General features: G+C 27.7%; 2 protein-coding genes across 2 annotated transcripts; both read left to right on the forward strand.

Moving 5' to 3' along the window:
- Nucleotides 1-6,957: 6,957 nt before the first annotated feature.
- Nucleotides 6,958-9,056, forward strand: LOC107007711. The gene has a single exon (XM_015206438.2). It carries the CDS (start codon nucleotides 7,535-7,537, stop codon nucleotides 8,669-8,671), a length of 1,137 nt encoding a protein of 378 aa, XP_015061924.1. The 5' UTR covers nucleotides 6,958-7,534; the 3' UTR covers nucleotides 8,672-9,056.
- Nucleotides 9,057-10,410: 1,354 nt separating this feature from the next.
- On the forward strand, nucleotides 10,411-11,333 carry LOC107007712. Its single transcript, XM_027913831.1, has 2 exons — nucleotides 10,411-10,558; nucleotides 10,744-11,333. Exons 1-2 carry the CDS (start codon nucleotides 10,411-10,413, stop codon nucleotides 11,331-11,333), a joined length of 738 nt encoding a protein of 245 aa, XP_027769632.1.
- Nucleotides 11,334-12,576: the final 1,243 nt, after the last annotated feature.

Genomic DNA, 12,576 nt, shown 5'->3' on the forward strand with positions numbered 1-12,576 from the left:
GGGGGTCTTTAACATTGATTTGTAGAAAAAAAAAATCATTTAAAAAGGTAGCCACCTAATCATAGAGATTAGTTTAATAAGATCAAGATTGAAACATCATTGGACGAATAGAGCAACACAAGTACTTTTATAAGTAATTATCTTAATATATCATGATTCATGTGTATAATGATAGCAATCATGTTCTAAGTCTATTTGTTGCTTTTCATATGGCAAATGTGATGGAGAAAAGGGTATTAGGATAATTTTTCTATATCATATACCACTTAAACATGGCTTTTTTATGAATTATATACGAGTAAACATGAAATATTTTGTGTATCAGATTATTGTGATGCTTACAATTTTAATAATTTTCTTATGTATCAATCGATCGAGACGAAAATAATAAATTTAATTGAATTTACAAAACCCTATCTAGCTAACCTTTTGGTATTGTGTAGTTATCCCTATATATATATATATATAAAAGAATGTGGGTGGGTTGGCTCATAATGGCCACCAAACCTTTTGACGATTACAATATATAATAATTAAGGCAAAGTTTGAAAATTGATTTTCTGCAAATAATCTTTTTTTCAAGTGAATACTATTGCAAAAAATTGGATACACATTGAAGAGTCCAAATCTGAAAATTAGAGTGATTTGATGTAGTTTTTGAGATATTTTGAATGAATCTGATGCTTGAATTTAAGAAATAAGAAGAAATCATTTTTTAAAATATAATAGTGTATAAACAACACTTATAATTTTGTATAATATGTTATAGTAATATGTATATAATATTGTATATCAAATTTTTAAAGATTGTTGTGAAAGAAAAAAAAAACTATAGTATATAATATTGTATACTGAAGTTTTTAGCTAGTATTGTAAGAAAATATTTGACAATGCAACCAAAAACTTAGAAGCTTGACTGCCTAGATGCAATGTAATATTGTGGTGGTACTTTATTGTATAAAATTTGTTGTATACTCAAAGTATAATATGTATACTCGGTGAGTATACAATATAATTCGTGAACTGCGAAGGGTTCCATTATTCCTTTTTTTCTTTTTCGGAAAATTTCACAAATAGTCACTATAATAAATTTAATTAGACTCCTTAGCTATAGTTTGCATATTTATAGGTTGTAGTTTTAGCTTACTCATTTGTATACTTTGAGGGTACATTTGTATAATTCACATGTATTTGTATAATTGAAGTATTTTCATCTGTATTTATACAAGTACAATTATGTTGGCAGTCTTATGTACATATGTTTTGTTGTATAAGTAAAATAGAGAAATATAAAATTACAGATTCATACAAATATGGGTACAACTATAGATTTTAAATTTGATTTGTTTTTTAAAGTAATACAAATTTTGAAATTATACAAATATGATAAAGCTTGAAATAACGAATGTATACAAACACAAACATATAAACTTTAAATATTTATACAAATTACATTATACAAAAGTTATATAAAATATATTATACAAATTTTGAATATAAATTTCTAATACTATATATTTATACAAACTTTAAGAAATTGAAAAAAAAACACTATGAGTGGAATTGGAGGTTGCAAGAATAGAGATAAAATGATGTAGTAAACTTGAAATTTTACTTATAATACTTATTTTTTCATACTTTAAAGGGAAAAACGACAAATATATCCTCAAATTATTATAAATGGCATGCAAATATCATCCGTCATATTTTTGGGATATTGACGTTCATGTCGTTAAAAAACTAGAGCATATATGCCCTTCACTCTAACGAAAAACTAAATTGGGACACGTGACACAATCTTATTCGTCGATCCGATGTCTTGTAAATGTCAGATATGTGGATAAGATTATGATACATGTATGTACCTTAGTACAAATGGTATATACACTCTGTTTTTAGACGACAGAGGCACCAATACCCCAAAAGTATGACGGAGGATATCTACATGCCATTTACGATAGTTTAAGGATATATCTATCTATTTTCGCTACTTTAAATTATGAAAATATTTCCTTATTTTTAAGAAATTAATTTTCTAAGTCAACATGAAAGAAATTCGAAACTAATTTTAGGAAAATATTTTTCTTTCCTGCCAAACACACTTTGAACAATCTCTTCTTCTTTTTTAAATTGAAGATCAAAGAAAATTTATGGGGTCAACAGTTTGGTCCAAGCCACATCTCTCTTCAATCAAAGTGGGAAACTTTGGGAGTTTGGACAAAAAAAAGGAAGAAAGAAATTGACAAGTTTTAATATTTCTAATCTTTGTTACTTTGTCCACTTTTAATTGTTATAATTTTTTTTAAAACTTAATAATTATCATAATTAATATTTTACGATATATTTTTCGTCATATTATAATGCAAAAAGTTGTAATTTATAATATTTTCAATATAGTTTTCGAATATTTTCTTTTTTTAAGTTTAAGATATCAAATTAATATAATCTAATTTAACTTTAAAAAATCAGTCAAATTGACTTATAAAAAAACACAATACAACAATTAAAAATGAACGAATGAAGTATCTTTATTATAGTGACATTAATATCAGCTTTTGAGATAGACTAAAATTTGAAATTTAGAGTATGGTCTAATTCAATTCCTAATAAAAAGATCTTATTTTAGAAAGGACTTGTGATCATTTTTAGTTATTAGATTTGAGGTTTTAAATTTAAATTTTAAAAATAATTTTATCAGAAGCCACGAATATAATATATAAATTTAAATTTAATCGAATCTAAATATAAATGTGAACTCTAAATTTAAAATAAAAGAAAAAGTGAAACAGATATCATGGTGTTACGTTGTTCTAGGCTGGAAGGATATGTTGGAGGGTGTGAGACCTTTTACAAAGAATGGTTAAATAAATTAAATAAGATGTGAAAAGAATATATTCTTCTTTTTTACAAAAATATAAACACTAAACGATAAACTTATATGTATAAAAAATAATTTAACTGCAATTTCATTGCACAATTTAATTGACTAATTAATTGAAACATGTTAACAATAAGATATGATTTTCACAAAGAAAAATTAAAATACAAAGACTACAAAGTTTTTAAAAAATTTATAACATATATATATTTTTTCAACATATAACATATATATATAAGTATTTACATGTTATAATTTTTGATATTTTCTTAAATAAAAATAACTCTGTTGCTGGTCTTAAAAATAAAAAAATTCTTAAGAAATATGTATTTTTTTTTCTTAACTAGATCTACGCGATACGAATCTAATTAATATACCACCATTATTCAATCTTAAGGTTGTTTTTAAATTATTTTTATTTACAAGTTGCTTTTTTTTTTTGACATTATTGAAATTAAAGTTTGAAGAATTAATCTAGAAGGAAATTATTAGTACTCTTTCAAATGTCCTAGGGATACGCGCCAACGTAGACTAACTCCTGTCCGTGTGCATGCAATTTTTAATGAGTTTTATGTTTTTTGTAATAATATTTTTAATGAATTATCATTATTTCACATTTGGTCAAATTTGATCCAAAAACCTAAAACTAATTTATTAAAGGCTAATTGATAGTCAAATTTTTTTCTTAAAAAGAAACCAAAAGAATCGTGAACCATTTTCTTGAATATAAAAGTATATTTTTTTTCGAAAAATATTTTCTTAAATATTATTTAAAAAGATAAATTTGAAAACTTGTTTCTTGAAAAAACTTAAGCTCCCGTTTGATCGAGACAAAAAGAAACATAGTTTATTCATGAAAATTTGATTATTTTTTAAAAAATTTATCTTTCAAAAAATCAAGTTAAAATTATTCAGTTAATTATATTTGTATTGTTAAACGAATGAGATATTCAAAATAATTTGATCAATTATTTAATAAACTCTTCAATATATGATTTTAAAAAAAAAATTATATAAGTGAATCAAAGATGTGGGGATTTATTATACGACTTACTTGTCTTTTAGTTAGTTTAAAAAGGAGAAATTATGTGAATAAATAAATTATACTAATTAATTAGTTAATATTATTTTAATTTGAATTGTTATTAGCTACTGATTTTTAGGTAAAATTATGTGGTTGAGTTTTAGTTGTATAAACGCGCAGTTTTAAAATTTTGTATAATTTTCGTATAATATAATTTGTATAAATATTTAAATTTATATGTTTATATTTGTATAAATTAGTTATTTCGAGTTTATACACAAATAAATATAAATCAATTAATACTAACCAACTTATACAACTACGGACAAAAATAGTTCGATTAACAAATACACACGAATTATACAAATATACACGAGTTATACTAATGTACACTTAAATTATACAAACGAGGTCGTACATAACAACTTAAACTATAGCTAAAATATGTAGTATGCAAAAAAATAAATAAAATAAAGAGCCTAATTAAGTTGATTATAATACTATTTGCGAAATATTTTATTTAAAAAAAATGATATATTTATATATTTAATAACGATTTAATTTTTAAATGTCAACCTTATTTTAATTAAATAAATTCTAGTCACATAAATATATATATACATATAAATTATTTTAAATTACAAAATTTAAAATTCCTCCTCTCTTTCTTTTTGAAATTCCCAATTAAATTAAATTAACTCATATAAATTGAGACGAAAAAAATATTAGATACTTTGTGCTTTTAATTTCTTTTTGTTTCACGTTCTTGCTTAGCCTATCTCCATTGGTGGTAAAACGTGTCTGATGCGTGTAAGGGTCCAATGAAAAGTTTATTATTGTTATTATTTTTTTTTTTAATTTTTAATTTCAATTTTTTAGTAATAATTTTTTTATGCTCGTAAATACGGGTAAAATTTATATGCATACCATTTTTTTTAGATTTTACTTTTGAAGTTATACTGATGGGATCAAAAATCTAAACGGTGAAATTTAAGAAAGAGCCTCCATTTATATTAAATTATATTGAATATATTGTTGTTATTATAATGAAACTCATTTAAATGGTGAAGAGTTGAAGATTAAATAAGATAGTATTAACTATGATAAAATTTGATTACCTACTAATATTTTACTTAATTTTTAATTTTATATTTTTCTAGATATTCTTTAATTAATAAGTTAAAGTTTTTGTTATATCTAATTACCTTTTTTTATTTTTTCGTCTACCCACATCTATATCTCATAACTTATGCTACAATTAGTCTTGCACATCTCTTTTACTATTGATGTATTCACGTATTATTTTTTCATATATTCAATTCAATCGTCTTAACGTTAGTTTAATTTCATCCTTTTTCGACACATATAATATCACTCTTACCTTGTTTTTATAACTACATTATTAATAATAAAAAAAATTATCCATTATTTTCTTCTACTTAAATTACAATTGGTCATATAATTCATTGAGTATAATTTCTTTGAATTTTGAATCTTTCACAAAAAAAAAATGAGATTTCAATCACAAACATGTAAACATATTGTTGATGATTGTTGAATTAGGATATAAAAATCTCACTTAAAATCTAACCTTATTATTATACAGAAAAAGAATGTTTGGTTGCTATTTTTTTTAAATCTTAAATAATATCCACAAAAAACTATATGATGATTCATGTATTATTTTATGTGAAAAGATCATTCAATAGATTATGAGCACAACTAATAATTGGATTAAAACAATTTAAATAACAAAACTACTTCTCATAATAGTGAAGAAACATTTATTTTGTTTAAAAGTATACATTGTATACTTGTTATTTTTTTTTATGATAACATCTACCAAAAAATAATTCAGCCGTTGTAATACTCCAATATCTGCATTATATTTATTCCTAAATAAAAAAAAATACATGTTAATGATTATAATAGCAATAAAATAATAATAATTTTACTATATGACTATTGATATATAAAAAATCAATATTTCGAGAGCTAAACATTTATTTTAATATAATACAGTGAACAAAGATATTTTAAAAATAAATAATTATTTCTTTACTCTCTTTAAGCTGAATAAGTAAAAGTAAATATTTATTTTTAATATAATAAAAAGTGAAAGAGTACTAATTAACTACTTCATCTATTTTTACGTATTTATAGTTAGGGGTGTGCATGGTTTGGATAAAAATCGAACCAAATCGATTAAGTAAAGTGATTTTATTTGGGATTGGTTTGATTTAGTTTTAGATTTTTAAAAACGGATAATATTTAATTTTCCTATGATTCCTTTTAAAAAATCAAAGAAATAATTGAATCGAACCGATAAATTATATGCATAAATTTTATTATTATATATGCATAATATATTATTTGAGTAAACAATTTTAAAGATCTTATATACGTTTTCATAAAAAATTATTCATAATTTACTTTAAAAAGCAAGGTGAAAAAAAGTATCTTATTATTTCATGTATATGACTAATATGAGTGTCTACGATAATTTTTTGTGACAAAATGTCATTGTTCTTCCTTCTAGGCAAAAATAGTAAACTTTGAAGTTTTATTCATAATAAATTTGGTGATCAAATTTTTTTATAATGTCATCATTTTAATTATTTTTCGTTTTGAATAAATTGCTTCTTTCAATTTTATATATGGTCGATAACCGAATACTAAACTAAATTGAACTGAAAGCAATAACAACTAAATTGATAAATGTTTACTATTATATTTAGTTTGGTTTGATTTTGATAATTGAAAAACAGATTAAGATACTTTAATTTAAATTTTGAGTAATAACCGACTCAAACCTATCCGTAAATACTCTAGTTTATAGTATTGACTTAGCAAAACTCTTAATAAGCAATAAATAGAATAATTATTTTTTTAGATTATAATTAATAATAAGTTGATATTTGAAATTATTTAAATAAAATTAGACATTTATTTTTAGTATAACCGCAGAATAAAAAGCTAAAGAATGCTTAATTTCTCTTTTTCTTTAACATCCTTTTTTCGAACAAACTAATATACGCGGTCCAAATCGACCACAATATAAGCCCTTTTTTTAGGGTTACAAAAAACATCCTTTACCTTTGTCTTTTGGTTCCCCTTTTGTGTTTTTTCTCTTTTTCTTGAATTTTACATCACTTTTTTTTCCTCTCATTTTAGTTGAAGTAAGATTTGAGAGCATTGATTGAGTATTTGGAGGTGTCAAGGTAAAAGGGTTCTTGAATTTTGTGAATTTCATATCATTTCTATCAATTCTTGATCATAGATAGGTTGTTGTAGTGAAGAGCTTTTGTGGGTTGGACACTAATTTCTGTTTAAAGTTTTGATTTTTTGTATTGGGTTGTTTTCATTTTGTCAATTTCAAATCATTTTTATCAATTCTTGATCATAGTTAGGTTGTTGTAGTGAAGAATTTTTGTGGGGTTATACTAATTTCTGTTTAAAGTTTCGATTTTTGGTATTGGGTTGTTTTCATTTTGTGGGTTTTGATCAGCTGAAGAAAATATTGAATGGTTCATCTTTGTTTGATCATTTAGTTATTTGGGAATTTGATCTTTTTGGTTTGAATTTCAAGATTTCTTTTAGGTATTTGATTGTTTCATGTAAAATTTTAAGAAATGCCAGCAACAGATTTTTCAACTTTTGGGAGGTCTATTCTGAGTTTACGTCGCGATCAACAAGTACATTCTATGGAATCTGGTGGTCATGAGGGAACAAGCCATGAGCTTGAGCTTGAAGCTTTTCAAAAACAAGTAGCTGAGCGTTTCAATGATTTGGCATCTGCTGACTCTGATCAGCTTTTGTCGATTCCTTGGATTCATAAATTATTGGATGTGTTTCTATCTTGCCAGGAGCAGTTTAAGTCTGTTGTGTCGAAGAATAAGGGATTGTTGAATAAATCCCCTGCTGATCGTTACGTAATGGAATATTATGAAAGGAGTGTGAAAGCTTTAGATGTGTGTAATGCGATACGAGATGGGATTGAGTTGATCAGGCAATGGCAGAAGCAGTTGGAGATTGTTTATTATGCATTGGATAACCAGAGGAGTATTGGGGAAGGTCAAATTCGTCGTTCAATGAAAGCTTTGATTGATTTGGCAATTGGAATGATTGATGAAAAAGAGAGTAATTCAAGTTTTGCTCATAGAAACAGGTCATTTGGACGAAACAATGCTCAGAAGGATCATAATTCGTTGGGCCAATTTCGATCATTATCATGGAGTGTATCGCGGAATTGGTCTGCTGCTAAGCAACTTCAAGCAATTGGTCAAAACTTAGTTGCTCCAAAAAATAATGAAATTAGTGCCACCAATGGATTAGCTACAGCTGTTTTTACAATGAGTTATGTGCTTTACTTTGTAATGTGGACGCTTGTGGCTGCAATTCCTTGCCAAGACCGTGGCCTTCAAACACATTTTCATGTTACTAGGCAATTCGTTTGGGCTGCTCCTGTTCTCACCCTTCATGATAGGATTTTGGAGGAGTCAAGAAAGAGGGAGCGTAAAAATGCTTGTGGATTGTTGAGGGAGATTAATAAGATTGAGATATGTGCCCGCCACATGAATGAATTGACCGATACCATTCACTTCCCCCTTTCAGAGGAAAAGGAAGGGGAAGTTAAGCAAAGAGTTCAGGAGCTTGGGATAGTCTACTATGGTCTAAAAGATGGATTGGGCTCGTTGGAGCGTCAGGTACGAGAAGTGTTTCATAGGATTGTCCGAAGCAGGACTGAAGGGCTCGACTCTATTGGATGAGGGATTCATTAGTGTTATAGGTAAAACGGAACCACGATTCCATTTAGAGTTGTAGCAGTCGAGTGTGTGCGCCTCTGCAACCATTATTAGATGAGCAGATTATGCTCTTAGTTTTCCCCTTGTTTCTTTTCGTTTCTTTTTGTTTGCCCTTTTTTAGATGAGAAGAATAGGGAGGAGGAAATGGTGCAATGTCCCAAAATAGTCTAAAGAGGTAAACTCATGTATTTATCGTTATGTATTATGTAAAGAATGCAAAATAGTTGGATCTCTGGTCCATGTTGTGTTGTTCATCTTGTGTAAGGTTGTTTAGTCAGTTACCTCTGTAACAGAGTTTCATTTGAATATTTTGCTTATAATATATATTATGCATTTATTGAAGTTCTTTCATTAGTCTCCAAGTTACTATATGTCCAATTGTATTGTGTGTAAGAGTTGTTTAGCAGATCTCTATGAATAACCATCCATACAAAGAATCTCTATTTTTACTTTATTTCTCTTATAGTTTGGCATTTTCTTTATTGTATTTCAATGGTGATGCCAAGCAAAGTTTTTCCTATTCTTCTGTCATGGTTAACTGTCGGGTATGTTCTCCAAATACTTATAGTACGATGTCTGATCTTTCATTGCACAAGTCTGTTCTCTTTACATTCCATAGCCAGCTGGTCACAAACTACTTTCTCTTGTTCCATGGGATAACATTTTTGTTTTTTGGTTCTCATTTTCTCTTCTGGAATCTCAAGATCTTTGATCTATGGATTCTGGACCAGTGTTCTTTTCCTCTGTACGGGAGCCTTGGTGTAACCAGTAAAGTTGTTTTCAGTTTTCACGTGACCAGGAGGTCAAGGGTTCGAGCAGTAGAAACAACCTGTCGCAGAAATGCAGGGTAAGGCTGCGGACAATAGACCCTTGTGATCCGGCCCCTCCTTGAACTCCGTGCTTCGCGAGAGCTTAGTGCACCGGGTTGACAGGAGTACTGGCTTTGTCATTGACCGTCTTCGTGGTCAATAGCAGAACGTTGTCAATGACTTATTATAATGTTTTGTTGACCAATGCCCATCTGAAGTTCTTGTTTTCTACTTGAAATTGTCTGATATTTCAGGTTAGTATTAAACAATTCTCATCATGTGAGCTGTAAGGAGGTTGTGGTCTCAAGATATTGGTCAAAGGCTTTTCGTTGACTGAGTCAAATGTCTCGATAATGGTAGCCACAAAGTTAATTTTAGTCAAACAAAAGCATCTTCAGGTAATGACTAATTTCTCACTACTTTGCCTGCATGTTCTTGCTTATCTATATCACAAGATATATTAGTATTATGTATAACAAGTTTTTGTACGTTTATGTCTTGAGCCACGTCTCAATCTCAGCTGCTATCGTTTAGTAAAGATGTCTTTTTGTTTTACATTATTGTGAACAAACAACATGTTACTTACATTGATAGTGTAAAAATCCTTTATACTGTATAGTATAGCCTGTAGGTGCTTAAGTTAAACTCGGTAAACTATTGTTCCATTTAAATCAGGATCCAATTTTAATGTTTAACAATGTATTCATGTGTTTGGAATCAAAAGCAAAATCTTGTTTGAAGGCGAATTTGGACGAAACTTTGTAAGAAGACTTTGTTTATGAAGCAAAGCATTTGTGCTTTTCTCTCAAATCTAGCATATGCTTTTGTTAGTTCTTGACTTAAAATTAGTATTTTAACTTTGCTCAATCAAGTTTTCCTCAACAATCACCAAAAATGGATACGGAATTGAGATCCAAGGTAGCAAGAGTTTCAGATGAATTCAACTCCAATGAATTCTTTCAGTTTCCGAGAGATCGAGCTGGCGTTGCTTTCCAGTCTACAGAAACAAACTCTATGTTCGTCGTCACTGCTCATTTGAAAGGTTATCTCTACCTAGTATGTTTGACTTATTCTATGAGAATGTCGTTTCCTGGTATTTGGTTACTACAGTGGCAGAGGTAGAAGCCTAAATACGAGTTCTGCTGAACTCAATAGCATTTGCTCGTAAAGTTTATTTATGCAAGACATTGGTTATTTTTTATTTGATTGTGGAAAATATTTGTGTAGGTTATACGCGAGGAAACATAAAGGTTGATCTTAACGAGAACAAGACTAAACTGGTGGTAACGTGTGAGAAGCCGGTCCAAGAAACTCTAACGATTGGGCATGAAGTGATCAAGAAAGATGTGCAGATTAGAAAATTTACAAAGTCAATCCAGATTCCAGATGGGGTAATCGTGGACGAAATTATAACTAATTTCAATGAGGAAACCTCCAACCTGACTATTACAATGCCAAAGAGGTTGAAGGAGTCAGAGCTTGTTACACAGACCAGCTCGGAGAATTTGCCTTATACAATGCTTAAAAGAGCGAGATTTCAAGAAGACGAAGGATCAGCTGATTCAGTAACTGCATCTCGAAAAGGACTAATCGAACAACATGATGCTAAAGATGAAGTTCCCGAAAGGAAAACCGAAACAGTTGAATGTAGAAATTTGAAAAATGATGAAGTTTGTGAAAAAGAGGAGGATAAACTGCCTAAAAGGAGCAAGGTATGTGTTCCTGTTATTGTTGGATCAGCTGTAATGTTATCTGTAGTTGTCTTTGTGATTCTTTTTATGAGAAAAAAGAAGCAACCTGGAAAAAGAAAAGCATAAGATAGAGAACATTTGTTGAACATATGTATACATTCAATTTATTGTGAGATCTCGAATATCATATAAATTCTTGCGATATTCTTAAAGAGATCAAGATATGTCAGACTCTTCTTGACAATCAAATATTTCAAGAAAATCCTTCATGGAGATAAAGTCCAACTCATCCTAGTTTGAGAAATATGTTATTACCGACTCTCAGATCAGAGAAATCATTGAAGATAAGAATTAAGGGAGGAGCAAAATTGTTGTCATACTGTTTTATCAATAATATTCTTGTTTCTTCAATAGGTCAAAGATAAATTTCAGGAATCACATAGTTTTAATATGAAATTTTAATATGAAATTACAATATATCCCTCTTTAGTTTCTAATTACATTGATCCCTTAAAAAGTAACACAAATCGACTACATTAATATGTAGCTATGATACATTAAAGAGTATCTCGGATACAATATAGCATAAATCGAATATATTAAAAATTAGCTCGAAAACATTATTAAATAAGTCGGATATAATGTAGATCGGATATATTAAATATTGACTTGGATACATTTCTAAGATTATTAGTCTAATAAGTTTTATTATAACTCATAAATATTAGTAGATTAAATAAAGTTCAAATCAATATTAATGCAAACAAAAAATGTGCCACCATGTTCCCCTAGTAGTACTTTCTTCTAAATGCTTCCAGAGATTTCGGATTCAAATAGAAGATGCTTCATTGTTTCATTAAATATTGATTTATAAAATTAAAAATATGTAACATAATTTTATTCTTTTTAATATCTAGTCATATAATTAATAGTATTAGATTTATTTTAGCATGCATTAATACTTTTAAATTATCATCATTTCTATTTTGACTTATTAATATGCACTATTTGTTTTATGTGATTTTTCTTTAAAAAAATTGTTATTGAATATTTTGTTGCCATCTCTTATTAGATATATTTTTTTCAAATACTTTTTTGCACATTATACATTATTTTTAGGACAAACAACACAAATATATATACATTATTTTTAGGACAAGCAACACAAATATATATAGAAAAAAACTAATATTATAAAAAAAAATAATTAGCTAAGCCACATAATTTTCCCCAACTTTAATGAGATTTAGGTCCCACGATATCATTAAAATAACATCAATTTTCCTCAACTTTTCAACTTGGCTTCTTACGTAATTAAATTTGTCATTTACATGTTCTTAAAAAAGTAGGAACAAGCTATATATATATA

The sequence above is a fragment of the Solanum pennellii genome, chromosome 12 (assembly GCF_001406875.1).
Source record: "Solanum pennellii chromosome 12, SPENNV200".
Classification (NCBI taxonomy): domain Eukaryota; kingdom Viridiplantae; phylum Streptophyta; class Magnoliopsida; order Solanales; family Solanaceae; genus Solanum; species Solanum pennellii.